Source organism: Dysidea avara, chromosome 9 (genome assembly GCF_963678975.1).
Source record: "Dysidea avara chromosome 9, odDysAvar1.4, whole genome shotgun sequence".
Classification (NCBI taxonomy): domain Eukaryota; kingdom Metazoa; phylum Porifera; class Demospongiae; order Dictyoceratida; family Dysideidae; genus Dysidea; species Dysidea avara.
This window is the reverse complement of record NC_089280.1, coordinates 3,704,751-3,731,029: the sequence shown is the minus strand read 5'-3', so window position 1 is coordinate 3,731,029 and position 26,279 is coordinate 3,704,751. Positions and strand designations below refer to the sequence as shown.

General features: G+C 37.3%; 1 protein-coding gene across 2 annotated transcripts in view; it reads right to left on the bottom strand.

Moving 5' to 3' along the window:
- Positions 1-296: 296 nt before the first annotated feature.
- Positions 297-26,279, bottom strand: part of LOC136265437 (TNF receptor-associated factor 3-like) — a 57,091-nt gene continuing 31,108 nt past the window's right edge. For both annotated transcript variants that reach the window (XM_066060284.1, XM_066060283.1), the window contains exons 4-8: positions 19,857-19,961; positions 10,505-10,669; positions 10,384-10,455; positions 6,102-6,173; positions 297-1,733 (exon numbers count right to left, since the gene is read on the bottom strand). In XM_066060284.1, the coding sequence (XP_065916356.1) occupies positions 510-1,733; positions 6,102-6,173; positions 10,384-10,455; positions 10,505-10,669; positions 19,857-19,961 (1,638 nt within the window). In that variant the 3' untranslated portion in view covers positions 297-509. The remainder of the gene's footprint in view (positions 1,734-6,101; positions 6,174-10,383; positions 10,456-10,504; positions 10,670-19,856; positions 19,962-26,279) is intronic.

Genomic DNA, 26,279 nt, shown 5'->3' with positions numbered 1-26,279 from the left:
AAATGTGACCCGATTTATGAAAGATGGAGACATTTATGGTCTTTTAAAGCAGAGAGTGCAAGTAGCTCCTAAATTTCTCGACATTTTAGCCATTCTAAGTTAACCTCAGTCACACCAGTGTCGGGCAGAAATTATGATGCAACTAGAGTTTGTGTGATGAGTTGATGACCGAGGGATTTCAATATACAATTTCAAATACACATTAAGCCAAACACTAGAAGCTAAGTGATCTGCTGTTGGGACCTCACACACACACAACACTCCCCCATACAATCGTATATCTACCAAAACAAAAATTAAATGCATGCATTGAAACAAACATTAAGTCTACACAATGTGTACATACACCTAAAATATTATGTGCGTGTGTTAGTTTTGTATACATATTATTGTGTGTGTGTATAATACTGAATGTTGCTATATTAATAACTGCTCGGTTTACATTTGTACGATATAATAGTACAGGGCATACTACAGAAAAAAAAGCAGATAATTAAGCAGCCTGGATATTATGGATGGAAGATCTTAGAGGTATCCACGATAGCTTTGATGTACATCACGTCTTCTTTGACATAACTTGGGTTATCAAGGATTGTGAGCTCAGCAAATTCTGGACAGCCACTCGCAACATTCATGTCACTAACTGGTCTCTTGAAACTGCTGGACTGAGCATTGGGCTTGAAGGTTTGGACAAGATGCTTCTTATGATCTTGGTCAACAAAAATTAGACTGACTTTAGGCTCGAATGGCCACTGAAGGAGGGGGTCGTACTCGCCCCTCATTAAAACAAAGAATATGGAGAGGTGTGTCCCTTCTCCAGTACCATCACCATTAAGATAAGCTCTGATGCACATCTTGTAGCCATTTCTTCCTGTGTAAAATGGTGGGGAATAAATACTAGTGATGCGACCAATCTTAGCATCTCGGATTCTTCGACGAACTTCAGGAATACGCCACAGAAATGCTCCATTGTGGGTACTAGCAAGAGAGGCTTGTAATTGTAGCTCTAATTCTGAATGATGCACACTAAGGACATTAAGTGTACGCTCAACTTCCAACACCTTGTCTTCAACTTGTTTGACTAACTCTGAGGAGGGTGGCTTCTCGTATGGGACTACTTCACCACCGTAGGCAGATTTCTGTTTGATGGCTACAGTCTGTTGTTGTTGTAGTTGAAGGCTTTCTAGTTGCTCTACTATGTGAGAATAGCTTTTCGTATTTGAGCTTTTTATGGAAGTCATATCTTCTCTAATTGTGGTCCAATTGTTCTCAAGCATTCCTATTCTCTGCTGTAACTGTTTCATTTCTTGACCGAAGCTGTTCACGTGTGCTTCTATCTGATCATTGTTTCTTGGAACAACAGTTGAGGATATGTTTTCTTGCAGCTGTACAATTTGCTTATTTATTGGTTCAACCTGTTTTTCAAGAGTGTCAATTTTTTCAACCTTGCTGTGCAAAGTATTGACTTTCTTATCACATTCATCAGATCTCTTTTCAGATGCAACTACTTTTTCAGCAAGAATAGCTATTTTTTCATTTGTTTCCTGAGCATTTTTCTCAAGTACTTTATTTCTTATTTCCAGTTCCCTAATTCTCTGGGTTGATAGTTGATAGGCTGCAGTCATCTCCTGGAAAGCCATGGACATCTTGGAGAACTTGGTGATAATTGGTGCTAAATGATTACCAAGTTTACTGGTGTCCTCAAGATGAATAAGTAATTTTTCACTGCCAACCTGTGAGATGATATTGTAAGCTATGAATAAATTACAACTTTAGGACATTACATGGCAAACAGTAGCATTACAAAATCACTATGTGGCAGTTACATAAGAATGCCAACATTAAATCTTAAGACACAAACAGGTTTGTGGCTTCCTATGAAAAATTAGTGGCAAAAAGGTAACACAAGTGGAAGGAATTTTGCAACCTAGTTAGGGATCATTACCATAAAAATCATCACCTGTTGTGTGAAACTCTTAATTTTACTTGTTTGTCTACCTTTTGTACCCAATCATTGTAAGAGTGTATAAAACTTGAAAGAACTTCATTTGTATGGGCATGCAAATGCTTTTTTTGTAAGAATTAATGTCACCAAAATTTATTAACAATGCTTCATTGTACAACCTTCTTTATGTAATAGATGTATCATGGCCCAAGTGATTTACCTGATATTTACACCCAAGCTCGAGGGCCATTAGGCCCAAGAGCATGGGTGTACATATCAGGCAAATCACGAGGGCACGTGATACAACTGATATGTACCATGCCAACTGCAGGCTAAGAGCCCGTGGATGATTAATCACCCAAACCAATACGAGACCGACCACTGAACTCGTGAAATTCGATTATGGGTCAGCAGCAACTAACGTTTTGACTATGTTTGTTAACATTAACGGGCAAGTCCTAAGAGTATCATGGAAAAGTTCAATTAAGTGATCCTACAAGTATTTCAAAGCCACTACATTGTTTTACAGATTGTTTACAACATTTACTAAACATCTATAGGGTTAAGCTTGGAGGCTTATCTCGTGTTACTCGAAAAGTGGGCATGTCCATATTCGAAAATGCGGTAAACCGCTTGTGAATGTGCTATAGCACTAGTTTTAAACCAATGTTTCTCAACTCATAGGATGGCAAGGGTGACAAATTGCTTCTGTCTGAGTGCTGTAGGATGCAAAATTGGATGCATGGTTTTCATCATGTGACCAATAATAAATTTCCACAATTGATTTTGGCTTGAGTTTTTATATAAAGAAATAGGCGGTACTGCTCCCACATCAAGGCCATGGTACTAGCCATGATTTAACTTAAATGTACCATGGCCAGCCAGGGTTTATAAGACATGTATCCTGAAATTTGTGTTTGAAGTTAGGTGGCTTCATGGTACATGCACTATTAGTGAAACAGTCTATGATACTCCACCCTGAGGTGCATGACACTTGTTTGAGCTAATTGTGAAAGAGGCTGTGCCCCAAAATTACACGTTTATGTGATTTCGGTTAAGATTATATCAATTCTGGGATTAATTATGATTGTTTGAACATTGTGATGTTGATATGTATTATAAATAATTGTGATGTTGTGACATCACATGAAAATGTACATTAGTTAATTCAAATGGTGATACATATCCTGCTGTGGAGAGCTCAATCTGGAAAACAAGCCTACACTTCAGAGGCAGTGAATAAATCTTACTAGTTTAAAAGCTTATCTGTTTACAACCATCAAATTTCAATATTCATTCTGCTGTTTGTATTAAACTGTAACTACCTATGGCCTTAATTGTGTTGAACAGTTGTACACATTGTCAACTGGTTTCGTGTAAAATAAATAATTCAAGATGAATAAAAAATTGAAAATTTTAAGAGGGAGAATAGGGATCGCTGAAAGAAGCCACGAAACAAGAAGCTAGGGATTGCTGGGGTGGTAATGTAAACCACAAATCCCTATTTTAACTCTCTGTCATAAATCTTTATTTACATGATCTGTCATTTTAAAACGAGTCAAAATATGGATTTGTGGTTTACATTACCATCCCAGCAATCCCTTCTTGTTTCATGGTTTTTTTTCAGCAATTCCTTCTTGTTTCATGGCTTTTATCAGTGATCCCAAAATTTTCAATTTTTTATTCATCTAGTTTATATGCCTTTATTATCCAGTAAAGAGCAGAGTGATAGTACAACTATCACTATCATGATTTGATAGTAACTTTTATATCACGATAACGATAGTATCACTATAGCAGTAGGTATTAAAGACACCCAACTTCACGTATACAACACATAAATACTCCAAATTAAGTACATACCACATATCTGCTTTTCTAACACTCCACTAAAAATTGTTATGTGTCTTTGTTGTCCACATTCAAACTACTAGTATTTACAGTTTTCTGAACTTCCAACGCTATCGTGTTTGCTTTTGTTATTCATATTTTTGACAGCACAGATATGGATATGTAAACGTGATAGCACGATAGTATACTACCAAGGTCACGATTGTTAATAGCTATCACGATAATCAGTTGATCACCACTATTGCTTGGCTCTATCCAGTAATGGATTATTTATTGATAATGAAGCCTACTGTGAATAGTGTAATTTTGAATTCTGCATAGTAACACTGTCAACATTTCAGTACACGCATGAAACTGATCAAATTGCAATATGCATACAGTCTCCTAGAATTACACTAGTGCCTTTAATAGCTGTCAAATTCAGTGCAAGGATTGTTGTTATACACTTGACTGCATTAATAGAGTATTTATGTGACTGCTCTATTAGAGTACTTAACCTTTTGGATAACCAGCCCATGTCCAACAATCATGGAGTGAAAAAATCACCTTGCAACAAAGTCTTCAGCACAGATTAAGCTTCCTGGCCTATACTGAGCTCAATAAGGACAGATTTTAAGAAGCATGCCATTCTACTCCCACCCCTCAGGAAATTTTCGAAAAGTAAGCCCTCTGAAATTGGATCAGAGAGTGATTTCAGCAGTGAGTTTATCACAATTATTTGACACTTGCATTAGGGTCACAGTGACTGTTATATTAGTGTATATTAAAATCATTGTTCTAAAACAGTAGAGGTCTAAATGAATCTTTACTATATAGCAATGTGCTTTAGTTAAGAATAAATATTATCTGAGAATAGTGAATTGAAATCGGATGATGAAAGTGAAAGAAAGCCTCAAGCCTCTCAGTCCTGGTCACTATCATAATCAAACCAGCTGTCCCATTTCAGCTCACTGTCACTATTTTCTGTAGTTTTCTGTCATTTTTAATGTTCTTTTCTTGGCTTCTCCTTCCTCACTGACAGTCACTCTGCCACTGAATTCGGAGAAAAGATTCGCATTGAAGCAGGATCAAACCACTAAACCACTTCAAACCTGAGTTGGATTGATTGCAATGCGCATTCAATCTGTCTTTCATGTCAGTCCATTTTGGGAGATGAATTAGCCGGATTTAATGCACATTAGCTCAATTAGCAAGGGGGCGGTGCTGTTAGAGGTGTACCAATAATTGGATTGGCTAAAATATTGGCCACCGATATGGTAATTTTTACCAATATCGGTATCGGTACAGGACAGCAGGAGCATCAATATTGCTACCGATGTAGCAATAGTTTGTACATAAACGGATTATGCATTGGTTTTCTACATTATTCATGTGGTTCTCTAATCAGTGGCTGATTGTTCACTCTGAAACAAGCACTACGCTACGAGAAACCATATAAGTACACACGATTCTAGTGTTTGTTGCTGCAAAGCTTATCACAGTCTTTACAAATGAAGCAGTTTTAGAGGACCTTGTAATACATGTAAAAAGAAGAGTCACAGGATAACCAAGGAAACTTGCTGTACCAGCTTTCTCACAAGCCATTAGAATGCGAAGTAATGCAGAAATATCTGTTTAAGGCTTCATGGGAGTATACATAAAAATATTTGTGGGTGCCTAATTGTCTGGAATGAACAATAGAAACACAAGCTGCATACCACCACAGGCAGAGTATAGCAATGAATACATGCACAGGTTGTTGTAGGGTAGGTAAATGTACCCTTTTAACTATAATGCAAATATTGGATCGACTATCGGTTATTGGCTTCTTTTGGTGGCACCAATATCAGATATCGGTACATGCCAAAACCTATATCGGTACACCTCTAGGCACTGTACAGTGTCCAGATACAGTATCTTTGCAAAGCATGGATATTGCGCTAAGACTAAAGCGACGGCATGCCTAGTGTTATACTCAGCTTGTGGAAGCGATGCAATGACCATGAGTAAGATTAGCGTACCCTTCTGAAATCTTCCCCTTTTCTCAGAAGTAACCAGCTTCTTAGTACCCAACATTTTTGAAGTGATATACTAGTTGCAAGTGACTCGTAGTACTATGACCAACACCATTTAAATTAATTAATTAATTCACATGCTATGAAAGCGAATTGGATTCAGTTGCAGCACACGTAGTGTGAAATGGATTGATGCACATCCGATCCACTACAACTGTATGATTTCTACTACTATACTTAAAAATACCAGATTAACAACACTATAAATAACTTAATTATGAACAATGGGAAAACTATTTCATTCACTTTACCTCAAAAACTGCATCTTTCTCCTTACACACACAGCTGATGACTTTGCATTCATTACTGATGTGATGAAGATACTATAAATAAAATACAACAGCATATCAATTCATATACATATACAGGACTACTCTAGTTTGCAAATTTCCTGCACTGTTTCCCAGATTTAAGAATTTTAACTAGAGGTGTACCAATATAAGAAAACTAAACCAATCCGATATGGATTAATTATTTTGAAACCGATATGATACCGATCCGATATACCAATATAACTAAGTGTAGCTATTTATATTTGAGGAACCACATATGCCATGTTCAACTTTATTTTAACTACTGTAGACAGTCTTAAGATTATTGGCTATGCTTGGTTACCCATGGTGGTGTGGCCTCTGTTGACAGCTCAGACTATAAGGCATCCACAAATATTTTAATAGTTATTCACCATCTGGAAGTATTTTAAAAAGTTTAACACTACATATCATTTCTATTAGAGCATACAGTGAATCACCAGTCAGAAGCTTTGTAAACGGTAAACAACGCTGAAATCACTTGTGCATTGCTCTGTTCAATGTGTTTAATTATATAGAGCAATAATCTAAGTTGTTCACCATCTGGAAGTATTATAAAATGTTTAACACTACATATTATTTCTAATACAGCATACAGTGAATAACGAATCTGAAGCTTATAAAGGGTAAACAATGCTGAAATCATTTGTGGATTATTCAGATTAAAGTGTTTAATTATATAGAGTAATAATCTAAGTTGTTCACCCTCTGGAAGTATTTTAAAAAGTTTAACACTACCTATCATTTCTATTAGAGCATACAGTGAATCACCAGTCAGAAGCTTTGTAAACGGTGAACAATGCTGAAATCATCTTTGGATTACTCAGATCAAAGTGTTTAATTATATAGAGTAATAATCTAAGTTGTTCACCATCTGGAAGTATTTTAAAAAGTTTAACACTACATATCATTTCTAATAGAGCATACAGTGAATAACCAGTCTGAAACTTTATAAAGGGTGAACAATGCGGAAATCATGTGGATTATTCTGTTCTATGTTTTAAATAGTGTATAGCAACAATCTAACTTGTTCACTATCTGGAAGTATTTTAAAAAGTTTAACACTACATATTATTTCTATTAGAGCATACAGTGAATCACCAGTCAGAAGCTTTGTAAACGGTGAACAACGCTGAAATCATTTGTGCATTACTCTTTTCAATGTGTTTAATTATATAGAGCAATAATCTAAGTTGTTCACCATCTGGAAGTATTTTAAAATGTTTAACACTACATATTATTTCTAATACAGCATACAGTGAATAACGAGTCTAAAGCTTTATAAAGGGTGAACAATGCTGAAATCATTTGTGGATTACTCAGATCAAAGTGTAATTATATAGAGATCATACAGTGAATAACCAGTCTGAAGCTTTATAAAGGGTGAACAATGCGGAAATCATTTGTGGATTACTCTGTTCTATGTTTTAAATAGTGTACAGCAGCAATCTAACTTGTTCACTATCTGGTTCACTCTTTACAAAGCGTCAGACTGGTGATTCACTGTATGCTCTATTAGAAACGATATGTAGTGTTAAACTTTAAATGCTTCCAGATAGTGAACAAGTTAGATTGTTGCTGTGATATGTAGTGTTAAACTTTTTAAAATACTTCCAGATGGTGAACAACTTAGATTATTACTCTATATAATGAAACACTTGTTCACCATCTGGAAGTATTTTAAAAAGTTTAATACTACATATCATTTCTATTAGAGCATACAGTGAATCACCATTCAGAAACTTTGTAAACGGTGAACAATGCTGAAAGGGACATTGGAAACAGTGGAAATTGAAAACTGATACTGAAAAACTGAAACGGAAAAACTGAAACTGAAAAACTAAAATTGATCAAAACTTCATATTAACAGGTACCTCTTAACAAAGACCACCTCTGTAATAAGACCGACTCTAATAAGACCACCTCATTATAGTAGTCATGTCAAGTAGGTCCAACAAAAAGGCCATTAGGTGTACTCATAATGTAATAAAGTATCAATCAATCAGACAGTACTTAAAAGTTAAAACAACAGCTGCAGGGTTGTACATGAGGATATACTATCTTACCATACCAAGACCTAAAGTCCATGGTCATGTCACAATGAAAATGGGGTAATTACATGCACAATTACTCTGCTGATACTGGATTTGATAATGGATTTCTCATGAATTGTGCATGATTTAAGAGTTGCATAGTTAAATTAATGATCTTGGACTTTGTGTCTTGGTAATAGTTAGACACTCGTGATAGGTGTCTTCGAGGATTTAAAAACCTGTCAATAATTACCTGCGCCTCAGTAATTACTGATGTCACCTCAGGTTTTTAAGTCTTTGAAGATGCTTATTATGTGTGCCTAACAATTATTAAGACACAAAGTCAAGAATCACTAATGTTGATTTTGTAACTATGTAACTCCTAAATCATGCACAATAATATTCATGAGAAATCCATTATCAAATTCAATTATGCATGCAATTGCTCCATTTTCATTTGTGACATGACCATGGACTTTAGGTCTTGGTATGATAAGATAGTATATCCTTTTGTACAACCCTGCAGCTGTCATTTCAACTTTTACGTACTGTCTGATTGATTGATACTTTATTACATTATGAGTATACCTTAGCTATATTTTTGGACCTACTTGACATAACTACTATAATGAGGTGGTCTTATTTTAGGGGCGGTCTTATTATAGAGGTGGTCTTATTATAGAGGTGGTCTTTGTTAAGAGGTACCTGTTAATATGAAGTTTTGACCAATTTTAGTTTTTCAGTTTCAGTTTTTCCGTTTCAGTTTTCAATTTTCAATTTCCACTGTTTCCAATGTCCCACGCTGAAATCATGTTTTTGCAATTTTGGTGTTTTAATAATAGTGTGATATTAAACTATAAATTATGTCATTAAATTATAAATGGTAAACACTATTAGAAATCATTTGTGGATTACTCAGATCAAAGTGTTTAATTATATAGAGTAATACAACTGGGTTTTATCCAAACAATATAGCTACTGCAAGATACATAGTATTGTGGCTTTAATAACAAGTTATTTAACAAGTAATGGCCCCTGCCAAGATTAGTCCGGATTACTCCGCATTTTAATGGCTTGTAGAGATGGCTGGTTGTTTTATGCTGTTCTCTTGGTTCATCTTTTTGCTGTTTCCCCAGGCCCACCACTATGAGTGTTTGTTGTATGATTGGTAAGCTTTGTGACAACAAAATAGTAACTATCTGTGCACTTAGATGGCTTTGCATAGCGTACTGCTTTTAGACAAGGAAGATAACTACTGTTTCCAGCCCTTGTTAGCTAAATAATAACGTGGCTTGATCATTGGACAGTGTCCTCAAGATAGTTCAGTTGTATATCGGTGCATCGTATCGGTTTTTAGCAGCAATATCGGCTCCCACCGATACAGTAGAAATGTCTATATCGGCCACCGATATGATATGTATCGGTATATCGGTACACCTCTAATTTTAACTTAAATTTTTTTGTTTTGCTATAAATACAAACTTAATTTTTATGTTTGCTATTAATCTTGCTGTAGTACCTGTGCATTCTTTATGCTGTACTGCAGTACATAAAGCAATGCCTTACCTTAAAACTACTATGAAAGGATTAGTTTTAACTTATTTGGTATTACACATTCTAGGGATGGGTTGTATTAAAAATTTAGTACCATGGTATTACAGTATCATCGCAATACCAAGTGCTTTGTATGACTGACAATTTTAAAAGTAGGTGGAAAATAACTGACTGCTATATTGAGAGTGTTTGGCTGTTTTATTAGGGTATCTCGATCTTTTTGTAAGCTATCTGCGGTCTCATTGTCCAGAAGCATCACACGACAGTTGGTGGAACAGTGTAACTAGTCAGTAATACATTGAAATTTAATATTACAGCATTGTAATATAAAACTGAGTTACTGCCCACCCTTACACTTCTTTAAAAGCATCAGTACCGTATCTTTTGCTATACTCTGAAAGACTGCATTGCTTGATTTATAACTTGCTTAAAGGCAGCATTTATTAGTAGTTAACTGATAAACTATGTTGAAATTACATAATAATCCATTAGAAGTGTATCAAATCCCCATTTGTATCCAAACCAGGTAGTCATGATAGCAATACGGAATCCACAGATTTTATTGACAATACATGCATTAGGTAGTACTATTATTCAATAATACTAATACTGTGAAAATGATTCAAAATACATACCTTTGATGCTGGTATATTTTTCTTACAGTTCTCACACACTTTAGGAGCATTAGGACATTGTTTAGCGTGTTCCTGTAAATATCACCACATCATCTGCAACACTACACTACACACTACACACCTGTAGTTCAATGAAGGACATTTTCCTGTCACAATCTTTACACTCCACTTGTCGAGATAGACATTTCTCCTTTAAATGTACTTCTAGTTCTGATAGTAATACTTTTTTACCACATCCAGGGTTCTTACACTCCACTGTGACAAACTGACACTCATCCAAGTGTTTCTATAAAATTTGTATGCTGTACATCAAGACACACAAAAATGTGTTGTGCAGCCAATAAAGCCGGTGCACCACACCGTGAATATATTTATAGGCACAATTTTCACACATACATAACTCCATGCTTACTTCTTGAATTGGAAGCATTTTGTACTGTAAATCCCCTCTACCTTCAGCACTACACATACCAAATTTGAGCAAGACTACTAGATTGTCACCTAATCTTGCACACCTGACAGACTGAAATATTTAAACCTGTCCTCACTATATTATAGAAGGTTGGGATGGATATGATTATGACGTATAAGATATTGCACAAACTTGTGGATGTACCAATTGATGAGTTTTTTTCAATACAACACCTGCTGTACAAGATCGAATGGACTGAAGTTACTGAAACCTCGTGTGAAAACATATATGTATTTATTGTATTAGTTAAAGCACTGCCGCGAGTGCTGTATTTTTGTATAGTACGAGCAAGGCAGTGCTTTAACCGATTTAAAAAACTTCCTAGTTGGAGCTGGAGTGCATGCGCGAAACCATTCAAAACTCATCAAGGAGCCTTCAAACAATCGACTTCCCTGTGGAAAACAATCGGACGTACATTGAATACCCTCTGTAGTGCCTTTTCCTCTGGTTCTGGGGTGCTTCTCCATTTAATCATCCTTGTCGTCGCGATTTTTGGATTGGGCGCCATGTAACTAATTCTTTTCTGCCCACGCATACAACTACCTGCAATATAGCACTGTGGTCGTGTAAACTGTGCTGTATGGTAAATATAGCACTGTTTTCACTTTGATCTTTCACCCTAAAGTTCTTCAAGAAGAAATATAGTTTTGTTGCAAGAGTAATAAATGATTGGAATTCTTTACCATCTGACATTGTTATGGCCACTAACATTAATTCTTTTAAAACTTTGTTGGATGTACATTGGACAAACCGTAGATTCACCCTAAAGTTCTTCAAGAAGAAATATAGTTGTGTTGCAAGAGTAATAAATGATTGGAATTCTTTACCATCTGACATTGTTATGGCCACTAACATTAATTCTTTTAAAACTTTGTTGGATGTACATTGGACAAACCGTAGATTCATTATATTGTAATGTGCAGTATTATAAGCTCTACTTTTTCAGAACCACTAATTATAATAGCTAAAATGTACTCATACAGTACTGTACTGTTAATTAGGGATCATTTGAGGTTTGGGTTTTTCTGTCTGGCCAACCCAAAACCAGCTTCACAATACCTTCCTGGCACCTTGGCAGTATTGGTGAGGTATATAACCAATAGAGGTGTACCGATAATCAGATTGGCTAAAATATCTGCCACCGATATGGCATTTTTACCAATATTAGTATCGGTACAGAACAGTAGGAGGACCGATATCACTACCAATATTTATGCAGCAACAATAGATTGTACATAAATGGATTATGTATTGGTTTTCTGCATTATCAATGTGGCTGTGTAGTGCCAGTGGCTTATTGTTCGCTCTACAACAAACGCTACACTATGAGAAGCCATATAAAACACACAATTCTAGTGTTTGGTGCTGGAAAGCTTATCAGTCTTGCAGTTACTGTATATAGTACCTTTGTAATAAAAAGAAGGGTCACAGGATAACCAAGGAAACCTGCTGTACCAGCCTTCGCACAAGCCAATAAAATGCGGAGTAATGCAGAAATATCGGTTTAAGGCTTCATGGAAGTATACATAAAAATGTTTGTGGGTGCTAAATTGTCTGGATTGCACAATAGAAACCCAAGCTGTATACCACCACAGGCATAGAGTGAGTAATGAATACCGTATACGGCAAAATTTTCGAGGGGGAAAACATTCGCGGTTTTTGCGATTATGCTATCAACCGCGAATGTTTTCCCCTCGAATACTACGTGTGAAAAAACGTAAAACTATAATAAGTACTGTACCTTATTCACATTGCAAATCACTTCGTATTTTGTAGGAGAGAAGCAGCCATTCACAAGCTCAAGCACAAGCTCGCCGCGGCACATTTGACATTCTTAGTAATTTTTAGGAACGCTCCGTTTTTTAAAATGTTGAACACATGGCATTGCTGAGGTATTTTAAGCTCAAAAAATCGACATTGCCAGACCCAGAGGGGCCCTTAAGTGCCCGTATAAGCAGTGACTGCATCAGAGAAGCGAACAAGGAGGTGTCATCTGCACTGAAGGAAAAGCCATCACCGTACATTAAGGTGACTCAAGATCAAAAGGCTGTTGTAGGAAAGTACGCAGCGGATCACGGAGTGATAAATGCCATTAGAAGATATCAACCGGATTTTCCGGCTGACGTTCTGAAAGAAAGCACGATTAGAGGTTGGAGAGATGCGTACCGCAGAGAAGTGGATTTACGAGTGGAAGAAGCTAAGAAGCGAGCAGTAAGTCTGGACTTAGATGTGAAGACTTTGCCAATGAAAAAACGCGGTCGCCCTTTGACCTTACAGGAAGAAATAGACTTGGAGGTTCAGCAATACATTCTCCATCTTCGTGAAATTGGCGGCCCAGTCAATGGTGTCGTAGTTAGAGCTAGTGCTAAGGGAATACTTAAGAGAAAAATCAAAGAAGCACGTGGTAGTAAAGAAGGCCCAGGCCCAACTATGCCAGTATTAACTAAAGATTGGAGTCGATACCTGCTTGAAAGATTGCAATTTGTAAAGCGAAAAGCCAACACCAAAGCTAAGCTGTCTGTAGAGAACTTTTCGCAGTTAAAGCATGATTACCTGTCAGACATTTCAGGGATAGTTGACATTGAGGAGATCCCCCCATATCTCATCATTAATTGGGATCACACGGCACTAAAGTATGTTCCAGTAGGGTCATGGACAATGGCCAAGGAAGGTTCTAAAAAGGTACCAATTGCTGGTGTGGATGATAAGCGTCAAATAACCGCTGTTTTTGGCGTTACAATGGATGGCATCTTTCTTCCTCCACAGTTAATATATCAGGGTAAATCCCCAAAATGCTTGCCAGAAATAAGATTTCCAGAAGGTTGGGACATCACATACACGGCAAACCATTGGTCGAATGAGGAAACAACACTTCAATATATCCAAAATATCATCTTGCCTTTTATTCGTAAGCAGAAAACAGAGAAGAGTTTACCAGAAGATCAACGGGCACTTTGCATCTTTGACAATTTTAAAGCGCAGTTGACTAACAACGTTCTACAGCTGCTTAAAGATAGTTTTGTTGACACTGTTTTGGTACCAGCCAATTGTACCGACCAATTACAACCTTTGGACCTTAGTGTCAATAAGCCAGCCAAGCATTTTCTCAAAAGCAAATTTGAAGAATGGTATTCTGAACAAGTTTTCATTAATGGAGCAACCGCACCTATCAACTTTCCTTTAAGCATAATGAAGCCTGTTAGTGCACAGTGGATTAAGGTTACGGGATACTGAGCGACTGTAAGGTTACGGGATACTGAGCGACTGTCAAACAAAAATTTTATTACGTAATTAAGGCGGTCTTGGTGTTGTTGTGTTGTGTATCAGCTGGTAACAGGCTTAAAATGTTGGGAGAATCATAGCGTACTGACTGGACAGGTACAAGAAAACACATGTAACAGTACAAGATAACATAGAAACAACACACTTAGCAACTGGCGCACCTGTAAGCGCATGCGTAATTTTGCTGACTAATGGCGATATTTTCCTGAACCAAAAATCTGTCAAACTAGTTGTTAACATTTTGCATAAACAGACTACTAGTTTGGCTTCTTGTCTAGGTCCTGACGGAGCCTTTTGTTAGAAATAATGTTTCTAGCGCTTGTGATATCAATTAAAAAATATATGTTGTGACCACAGTGTCTTGCTTTAGGCCATATTGTAGTCATATTTCAGCAACTATACGCATTATTCACAAATCCTCTTGTCAGTCCCTCACAAGTGATGTTCTTCAAATCTTAGAATTGTTAGTAAGTTCTCATGGCTCTTCATTGGTCTGATTTTTGGTTCATAGTTTTCACTAATTGGCATGGGGACAACCCATGTTTCCATAACAACATTTGAATTTCATGTCGATTAAAGAGAAGTTAAGAATGCATAAATATTTGATAACAATGCATTAAGAAAAATCAAACCCCTAATCATGAAAAATAATTGATAGTGTACATGTGGGGTTTACAGTATCCCGTAACCTTAAAGAGCTGCATAAATACATTTCAGAACGTCCTGATATTATCCAGAACGGATTCAAAGCAGCTGGTATTACTGATGTAGTAAGTGTTGAATGAATACACTTGACTTCAACTATTAGATTATAGTTCTTTAATCAATCATTTAATTGTACAAAATTATGTAAAATCATTTAATTTAATCATTGTACAGAAATCATTACATGAAATTATTATAATACAGTAGCTAAGTTCAGTTCTAACAGGATGTCTTTGGAAATAAAAAGAGCTTGCCTTGTGAGAGACAGTCATCATGGTGCATCCGTAGCTTGCTTTGATCATAATTTACGGTACCAGGGTCTTCACCAAAGACAAGTGAGGCCATAGTAGCTATGGAAAATAGCCCACAATCTGTGGTACCTTTCTGGCATTGCATAGCCACCATGTTGATGTCATGTGCTTTTTTCAAACCAAACAGCTGTTTAACGGTAGTACGTGTCTCAGTATCCAACTTGTGAAACATCGTATCATAAATATCAACCTTTCCAAGTTCACCAAATTTTGTTGAGGCTGTTATCCAGTGGTGCCTTTTGTTGCAATAAATTATTTGCACAGTGTTGACTGTGCAACTGCCTTTTCTCTTTTTGCCTTGTAAAAGTGTTGATTCTAGGCAACCAGTAACAGGGAACTGGGTCTTTGCTAGGTATTGTGCCATCTGTATGTGTGTATCATTTAATTCTTCACCTTGTTCAATTGCTGCTTTATCCATAAGCTTTAAGCTGTGCTTTCCATGCGTAACCCATACATCACCAGTCCAGTCTTTATCATTAGTAGTGGCTATATCTGCATTATCCCTTAAATCTATGGTTGCACTACTGATCACACTAGTGCTGTCCTGGGCCACAGAGTTTGAACTGCTGCAGCTTGGTGCTTCCGAGTCCTCAACTTTACACACCAGCCCTGTTGACATCTCTTCTGTGCATGAAGCTTTTAATGCAGCCAATTTACACAAATCCCTCGCCAGATAACAACGAATTTTTTTCAGTTTCTTTCCTATTCCTATAAAGGTTAGCTGGCATGGTACCTCCATCCCTCCTTTCACGAGGTGCCTGCAAAAGCGTCGAGGTCCTGTAACACGGCAGCTAATAACGCCACCCTTTCTTATGAAGGCGGAACATAAGGCAGATATTCTTCATGGCAAATGGCCGACTATTGTACTGCTCTTCTTCACTGCGACCGCAAATCTATCTTCATCGTTATCCTCTTCCCGCACACATTCTAACACTTCGTCAATTACTGGAGTCCATATCGCCTGATACACATGATAACCATGTATTTCGCCTTCTGTAGAAAACTCCTCTTCGTGATCCATCACTGACCGATCAAGGGGCCTGGAGACACTCTCGTACGGATTAATCGATTGCCACGTGTCTTCACACTTCACACGCAACACAGCTAACGATCCGCGAATGTTTTCCCACGAATTGCAGAATTCTATGTACAACCGCGAATATTTTCCCGCGAATTGCAATACTTCTGTGCATCCGCGAAAGTTTCTCCCCTCGAAAATTTTGCCGTATACGGTATATCCACATGTTGTTGTAGAGTAATGTACACTTTTGCATAGATTATCTATGACTTTTGTTTGTAATGCAAATATCGGATCGACCATCGGTTATCGGCTTCTTTTGGTGGCATCAATATCGGATATCAATACATGCCAAAAACCCATATCGGTACACCTCTAATAACCAAGGCCAAAAGTACTTTCAAGTAAGACTCTAAATGCTTCCAATAGGTTGCTACGAAATTTTTATTCAACGGAATTTTCTATTACCTGCATTCCTGACGCCTTCAGACAAGCATAACTCATAACTCGATAAGGCTGCGGGCTTGATTTTTCATTGTTCGATGTTTCGGCATACCATATATTTGTATGCCCCCATACAAATAATTATTATGAACTCTTGATAGTACGTACAATGCATGCATCATGGACTTACCTTCGTCCTTTTTTGTGCCCCATTTTTGCTGACAGCCCAAGGTATCAATTAGCGATAACATGATGATGGCTTCTCTACATTTGTAAAGGAGAACTGTTTGTATTTTCCGTGGTGACTGGATTGATTGCAGAGGTGCTTCTCCTACTGTTCTTCATTTGTAATGCTGTGTATTGGGCTGAACATACCTGAAAGCTAAGCTTAATGGCCACTTAGCTTATACTTGGGGCATGCATTCAGACGAAAACATTACCTCTGGCACCATCATTTCTTTTGTTCTGTTATGTGCGGGTCCACCAGTCATAATAATGTTACAAAAAAGTAAACAAACAGGTATAAGGAAAAATTAGGAATTTTAAGTTTGATTAGAGATCATAGAAAAAAGTAACATAAAGTTGGGTTGTTAAGCGCATGTGCTTATAATTTTTGGAGAAAACTTTTTGTAAAAATCATACTATCTGTTAGGTACATACACCTAATAATTATGGTGAGTGTAACATGGAATCACTACATTGTAATAGAGTAGTTAATAGTTTGTGCTGGTAACCACGCAACAGTGTACGGTACTGCTCAAATGCAACGTCATCTTGTGGGTGCAAGCGATTTAAAAAATTTGCTAATTAAAGGGTGTGGCACCCTATTCTATTGCGAGTTTTCATCCCAAACGAAACAGGATGAATTCTCGTGAGCAAAACAGGTGCCAAGCCCTTTAATTAGAGAGGTTTTTAATCGCTCGTACTCTCGCAAGACGATGTTACATTTGAGCAGTACTGTATAAGGAAATTAGACTCCATTTCTGGGTGAAATCCTTCGTGATGAAGAAGAATATCGTTATCCAGATGCTGCATACATAGTGAATAGTGCTGTGCGATACACCTGAAATGGTGTATCTGTATCTAACAGCTGTGTAGTCACGATATGATATCGATATGCGATACAGTGCATCCTTTGTACAAAGAAGCCAAGTTTAATTAAGTGCGTGGGTGGCCGATAAATTTTTATTGTTTAGTACCAGCCATTACACCATTACACTATCATATAACAAGCTTAAGGAGTCTAGTAAACAGGTAAAAAACCCAGCTACACTCTTAAATTGAAGAGAGCCAGACCTTCATATTTCCGTGATTGCGCAATCAAAATATCAATACGTGTACGTGTGTATTGGTAAAGCGATACAGCTGGAGTATCGCGATATTCCGATATATCGATACGTATCGCACATCATTAATAGCGAAGGGAGACCTCAAGGAAGACATAAGTGCTCAAGGAGGCATTAATTTTTCAGTACTTTCAGCTTTTCTTCCTGTGTGTAGTTTTGTCGTTGTATTTGGCCATGTGCGCTTATCAGCCATGGTTAATCGCAAGAAATGTGTATGCATTTAGCAAATAATATGTGCTTAATAGACACATGCGCTTATCAACCCAACTCTACGGTAGGGAAACAAGGGAGGTTGCCTACACCAACAGATATTATACTAGTGGACATTTAATTCAGTCATGGGTATAAAGCCCATTCACACTATGCAAATATTATGCACATTGGCAATCCACATCAAACCAGCTTCAAAATAATTTGCATTCGTCATGTTCAGGCTAGCCTCAGGAATGCGCATTGAAATTCAATACAATTATGTAATGGGTGATGCAATGCATGAATTTCTTTGTGCACAATGATTGCTTTTGTTAACTGGTGAGTTTCTACTTAAGTGTTATAAATGTGTTTGTGTGTCGCTTCGCTGTGGGAATGCTAATCGTCATGTACAAACATGCTCAAGTCAACAGAATGGCTGGCGACGAGTGGTGATGTGTTACCAAGAGACAATCGATAGGCACTGGTAGAGTAGAATTACGAGTGGCTAGTGTGCCTAACATTGATACCACAGTCTTTAAAGGTGTTTATCACAAGATGGGATGCGCTATCAGCCTTGTGTTGATAAGTCTTACAATTCATCACGTGGCTCGTTGTGAAGGTTAAAGAGTACCTTAGTATCCCACTTGCTCTGTCTTGTAGCTGTCTCTTCGCTAACGCCTTTGTTCGCCAAGTGTAGCATTGTTTTGGACGTCGCGCAAATAATCACATTCCCCACAAAGCTACACATGATACCACAACATTGCACAATACAGGCTCAATCCACATTGAAACTACCTCTAGAGGTGGATTGCCTGAAGCCGCATTCAAACTGGATTGCGGTTGATGCGGATTCAGTGTGAACGCAACAGATGCGAATTAATTCACATTGAATTTGCATTATTTGCATAGTGTGAATGGATCTATAGACTGAATCAGGGATTAAATGTCCACTAGTATATCTGCAGGTATAGGCAACCTCCCTTGTTTCCCTATTTTTTTGTATGCTCCCTAATTGAACTTAAAATTTTGCCTTATACTTGAAACGGAAGATTGTTCTAGAAAATTCTGTGTTAGAAATCCTCATAAAATGTGCACTATATTAGAGTATTATAAAAGTAATCAAATAAACTCTACTTATTCAACTTCTCTAATACTCTGTTACTCGTGCCAATCATTATCATAATTATGATCACAATACTGTAAGTGCTATGCTAGCTAAACTTGTAACAACAGGCTGGAAATCATAAAAAGTGCAGGATTTTGAGCAACTGCAACTTATCACAATTTGGATGAAAACTTGAGATACTCTAGTAGAAGCAAAATAAAAATCCTAATAGACAAATAATCATGCATGCCTAACTTGGAAGGAATTTACTTGTACTTGCAGATAAAAATATATTTGTGTATAAACAAGCCTCAAAGCCACTGGCTCTGGGGTATTTAAAAAAAAAAGTGAAATCAATGCAAAAACAGTTAAGCTGTACAAAAAAGGTGTGGCCTTCAAAAGCTTGGGTGAACATAGTTGTGAAATCAAAGGTAGCAGCCATGAAATGGCTACAATGATGTAAATTTTAATTTAAAATGTATTTCCATTAACATCATTGTAGCCATTTCATGGTTGCCACCTTTAATTTTTTTTCATCCAGACTTTTGAAGGCTGCAACCTTGTTATACTATACCACTTAGTTGTTTTTGTATCTTACCATCAACTCCTTGAACAATCCTGCCCAATCACATCCAACCATGTAGTTCTCACATTTCACTTTGAGGTTAGCAATTTCTCTCTTCACAGCAAAATCTGGCCAAACCTATGGACATGAGTATATTAATAATGCCACCTTTTCTATGAAATATTCTGTCAAATATTCTGTCAAATGTATACTAGCTCTGGATTCCATACTATAATATCCTTAAGTAATGCTTTAGCACTTGTGCTGTAAAATAAATATACCAGACATATTAAAATAAGGAATAGGGATTGCTAAAACAACCCACATATCAAGAAAGGATCATGGTTCAATCATGGATCAAGCAAGTAAACCTCTACTTTGCATTGATACTAATTAGCCAGAATAGAGATTTGTGGGTTTTTAATACTGAAGTATTAAATACACATTATTACCGTTAAATGTGTGAGATGGCTACCATTTTTCTTAAATATAGAAAGTATATAGCTATAACTACTATGTAGTATAGCAGTGCTATGCACTCTAACACAAGCTATGAGCATCCAAGTCAGTAAAATTAAGTAGCTGTAGTATTTTAACTGTCTTGCTATTCCATACAGCCAATGCACAACTGTGAGTTGACAAGTATATCTGCATAATATATTCTACATTCAGTGTGGCAAATGTATTATTACAACCAATTCCTAAATATTTGTGACCAGATCTGTGCATAATGGTGCAAGCCTAAATTTATAGTGTAAAATCTTGCTTTTCAAAAATAATAAATAAAAAAATATCTGTAAATTCTTTAAATGTCTTTTTCTTTGTAAGAAGGGTTCTTACTTAGATATCATCTGATCACCATTATATAGGTATACAACGGCCACGAGTGCTCTGCCTGATATAAACGCACAAGCCTGAGGGCCGTTAGGCCCGAAGGAAAGTGCGTTTATACAGGCAGAGCACAAGTGCACGTTGTATAACTGTTATGTACCACTCACCTAATAGGTGGGGAGAGTCTCACAAGACAGCTGTAACACTTATAAAGGCCAGGTTTCTAACATCGATTGTGGGTAACCAAGCCGGACGTTGCGATGATGTTCCCCCTACAGTACTGCAGCCACCTGAGATATTAAAAGCTAGTACACTATGGGTTATATCACTAACCTGCATTCGCTGTTTGACTCTCATCATGTAGTGCTCAGCATGCCAGCGTGATCACTCAATCGCCATATAGACTAAGCGCCAGACTAGTCGCCATAATGATTCTCTCGAGCGAAAAAAGCAGCTAAATAGACGGTTTTAAGTAAACAAAACCTAACTACTAAATGATACTAGCCTAATTTTTACTATTCACACTGGCTAAACTCGAATCTGGTGGCATGACAAAACTGGTTACCACAATCAAACGTAAAGGTTAGTATTATTTAGAATATATTAGTTTTATTGAGTCATTGTCGAAGTGGACTACAGTTTAATCTGGGCTAAGATGGCACCAGACTAGCAAGGTGTATAAGTACGTTTATATATATGTAGACTAGAGTTGTGATCACCCGCGTTGGCTTTTTCGATCGCCATTGGCTGCTTGTAAACATTATACGTATTGGTGACGTTATGGCCCACAATCGACCTTTACATGTCAGGCTATAAAAGAATTTGAGTGATCTGTGAAGTGCCTTTCCACATATTAGGTGAGGTGTCGTAGTGGTCTTGGCCACCGGCACTTGTGCTATGTTGCACAAAACTGCAGCCAGTGTAATATCTGTATATTGCACTGCGGTCGGTACATTATAATGCACTCGTTGCGGTCTACAAAACCACAACCAGTGCGTTATAAGTTATAATGCACTCGCTGCGGTTTGCAGCAGTGCAATATACAAATTATGGCACTGGCGGTGCCTTTGAACTGCCCACGCAGAGTGGTACATAGATATATATAGCAGTTATTAAAAAAAAAAAGGGATTGATATTAATAATTCAGTAATAAAAAGTAAGAAAACAAGATTAGACGACTACTTGCTAAAATGAGACACAATTTAATGCCTACTTTTGGCTATTACTTTTTATTGCTGGATTATTATATCAATCCCTAGTTCCTTTTAAAAATTTTTAATAGCTAGTTTGTTTACTTTTTATGTCTAGCTAGCTAGCTATATTGTTTTCCACACAGTATAAATATCACTTGAAGCAGCTATCTTTTACCTAAGCACCTCTAAAAATAATTATTGTTTTGTCAATTACAGCAACTGCTAAAAAAGGCTTCAGCTGTATTTCTGATGGCCTAAATGTTGATGAATTAACAGTAAAACATCACTGGAGAGTCCACCATTAAGAGTGGAACCCTTAGTTTTAGAAGTTTGGATCCCAAGGTGGATCCGCCCCTCAAAGGCATTATTAGCTAGTTACCTCGCAAAAAAGCTAAACTGGTACGACTATAAAACAACTACCCATGTAGCGTTAATAAATGCTGGAGACAACTCTTTGGGTACTACACCTGTTCACCCTCATCTTATGCATGCATGCTCACAATTCGTTAAAATCACGTGTTAGGGTTGAGGTATGCGCCACAACTGTTAAGCGCTGCAACTATTAGTTATCCTTCGAGAAGAACGAAGAAGCGAATGAATGATGAAAGCAAACAGCATGGTGCAGTGGACAGAATGTAATCGGAACAACAGATTTGTGAATCAGCCATCATTACCTTGGCCGTCTGAAATTTCTGGAGCTGTATACCTAGTGCAACTGGGTCTTACAGCAGGCAGGCAGGCAGGCAGGCAGGCAGGCAGGCAGGCAGGCAGGCAGGCAGGCAGGCAGGCAGGCAGGCAGGCAGGCAGGCAGGCAGGCAGGCAGGCAGGCAGGCAGGCAGGCAGGCAGGCAGGCAGGCAGGCAGGCAGGCAGGCAGGCAGGCAGGCAGGCAGGCAGGCAGGCAAGCAGACGAAATCCAGATAAATTTCGAAATTTTTAAACTCACTGTGTATCAAAACATTTGACTTTTCGCTTTGTTTAATCAAGGTACACCATCATTACAGCAGTACTAATGTATTCCAGGTGGTTTTTTTGGGTAAAACTTATTGCAAGGCTGTTTTTTTAAAGTGCAAAAAATTATGAGAAGCTGTATGATTTCTTACCAATCCCTATTTATTAAGTACTATTGTACTTTATTATATATATATATATATATATATATCAGACACACGGTAGTGTGTCGTGCGGCTCAAGAAGCCGGCGCGTAACACCTGTGAGTATATTGACAGGAAGAACGAAAACGCAATTTTCGCACCTCTGTGCTGCCTTGATGAAACAAGACGATTTTTGTTGTGGACACGCCCTCCAATTTCAGTACTCCACATTCCAAATTTGAGCAAAATCGCTTCAAGTGTTCCCGAGATATGCAACTTCAAAAATTGGCTTAGTTTCTTTGTTATTTTTCTTCTTAATTTTCTTCCTCTTTTCGCACACTTACAAAAACTGCTATAAAACGCGAACGCAATATCCGATTGCCTTGAAATTTGGCACACAGAAGGGGGGTATAAAGGCGCATCTCTGTACCAATTTGGCTGGAATACGATAAACAGGCAAAGAGTTATTAACGATTATTCACAAAAAATAACACCAATATGTTGTCACGCCTACAGGGTAAACCGCTTATGGGAAGAAGCTGAAAATTGGTGGGTGAATAGATTAACTATTGAACCTCAAACCTTTTGTGGTTTGAAAGAAATCGAGCTAAAAACCAAGAAGATACAATGAAAAAATCAACAGTGTGTAACAATTATGCAATCGAGATTAGCTAATTAAAAAACTACTACTTTCCACGCCTACCAGAAAACCGCTTGGGGTAATGCTTTGAAATTCACTGTACAGATGGAGTAATCATCTTAGAAAGGCTCTTCAATAGTGTAGAAGAATCATACTTAAAGCCACGGAGTTATAACAGGAAATCCAACTTGGTGTAGCAAGTGTGAGATCGAGATACTCTAATAGAGCAGTCACCTGAAAATAATTCAAGAGATCAGCTAGAAACTAGTAACCTGTATAGAGATCAGCTACAAACAAATCGCCCTGTAGAGAGTTCAGCTACAAACAATTCACCCTGTAGAGAAATCAGCTAGAAGAAGTTACCTTGTAGGGAGCTCAGCTACAAAGAAACCACCATGTAGAGAGTTCAGCTACAAACAAATCTCAGCTAGAAGAAGTTACTTTGTAGAGAGTTCAGTTACAAAGAAACCGTCATGTAGAGAGTTCAGCTGCAAACAAATCACCTGTAGAGAGTTCAGCTACAAACAAATCACCCTGTAGAAAGATTAGCTAGAAGAAGTCACCTTGTAGAGAGTTCAGTTACTAACTAGTGACCCTGTAGAGACATCAGCTAGAAGAAGTTACCTTGTAGAGAGTTCAGCTACACTGAAACCATTATGTAGAGAGTTCAACTACAAACAAGTGACCCTGTAGAGACATCAGCTAGAAGAAGTTACTTTGTAGAGAGTTCAGCTGCAAACAAATCACCCTGTAGAGAGATCAGCTAGAAGAAGTTACCTTGTAGATAGTTCAGCTACAATAATTCATTCTGTAGAGAGATCAGCTAGAAGGACTCACCTTGTAGAGTGTTCAGTTACAAAGAAACCACCATGTAGAGTTCTGTAATAAATATATGTATTATATATATAATTTGTACATTTACTGATAAAATCAGAAATATTTAAAGTATTTAACATTTGCTTCATCTTTTCTTCTTCCTGTGGTAAAGAAAAAAAGATAGGTTAAAAATGCCCCAAAGCCGGCCTATGGGGTATACAAATACAAAAAGAAGTGAAATCTAATCCAAAACAGCCAAGCTGTTAAAATGGTCTCGGCACCAAAATTCACCTGAATTGTTGTTATTAAAATTTTTACCATTAACCTACCATCACAGTCATTTCTTGGCCACCACCTTGGATTTCACATCTTTTCTCACCATAGCCTTTTTGAGGGCCGCACTCTTTTTTAACAGCTTGGCTGTTTTGGATTAGATATATATATATATATATATATATATATATATATATATATCAGTTCTCCAGACACTGATTGGAAACACATAGAGGCCTGCAGTACTATTCGCGTCCCATTTTAATTGTCACCTCCAAGTTTAAAGTTTGCGGCTAATGTAGACAATGAGCAGAGTATTTTTTGAGTGTTTTGTTGGCCACGAGATAGCTTTTCTCTGGATCTAGTGAAGCTTCATTAGTGATATGGAATTGAAACTAGATTATTCTTCCAAGTTTAAATGGAAGACATCTCTTTGGATCATAGCGAGATTTAGTGAGCAATTATATTTCCATTGTAGTCTGTCCTCCCCATACCCATACTCTTTGTTTTCAGCATCAAATGAGCTGGTTTGCATAATAGTGAAGTTTTACATGAAATGGCATCAAATTTACTGTTGTACCTTTGTCTCAAGGCAAAATGACATTTTCAGCTAGACTTTGGGTACTGTGCGCTGCTATAGTATGCATGCATTGAGCTGGATCCTCAAAAACATTCATGGACGGAATTACACACAATCTTGAAATTTGCTAAAAATATTTTTGTTCAAATGTCTGACATAATCTTTACAAATTTTCACTATACATTTCCTATGGGGAAGCCATAAAAGTGCTATGGAAAGCCATACTAGTGCAATGTCAATTGCAGCTCTTTCCTGAACTTGTAATGGAGCCAAAACGTACATATCTGTTGTTGACACCTTTACTGTTACCACTAATCACCTGGTTGGCTGAAATGTTAACTCTCTTGAGAAAAAATCCAGTTTTAATTTTTAGCTGTTTTTCAAGATCCAGCTCAACTTGTACATACTATTTATATAGTCAAATGATGCTGTAACAGTCAGAATCAGAGTAAAGCTTAGTTTTAAGTTTGTTGTGCGCAGTTCTATAATTTTAACAATGATCAATATTGCTTTTTTTTGCTTCCAAAGGAATGCCAAGAAAGTATTTACCCAAGGGATATTCACAGAAAGGTTCCAAGATGAGCCCAGTGATTCTGAAGCCTGGTCTGAAGTAAAAACTGCAGATTTTGGTTCACAAACAGTAGATCTTGAGACTGAGATGGTCTTTGATACCAAACTTTCTGCGACTCAGATTGACGGAAAGGCTGATGGAAGTTCTGTGAGTGATGGGAGGGTACAGAGTGAATAAATTAAGGAAGACCTTTCTGCATTGGTAACAATGATGAAATGTTTGTTCCACTAGCTGTCAAGCATGATGGTGTCTTCAAAGATGTATCAGGTATGTTTGCATAGCTAAAAATGGTAAGTGTAGCAAAAGTGTACATCTGTGTATCTGGTTACCTGTATAGTAATTATATGTTGGTCATCTTATAGGGAAGAATGTTATGGTATGCTATGACTATCACTTTGCTACTATTAGACATCTTGACTGCCTCTTCAAGCTGCTTGAGCCTAACAGTCAATGTGAACAT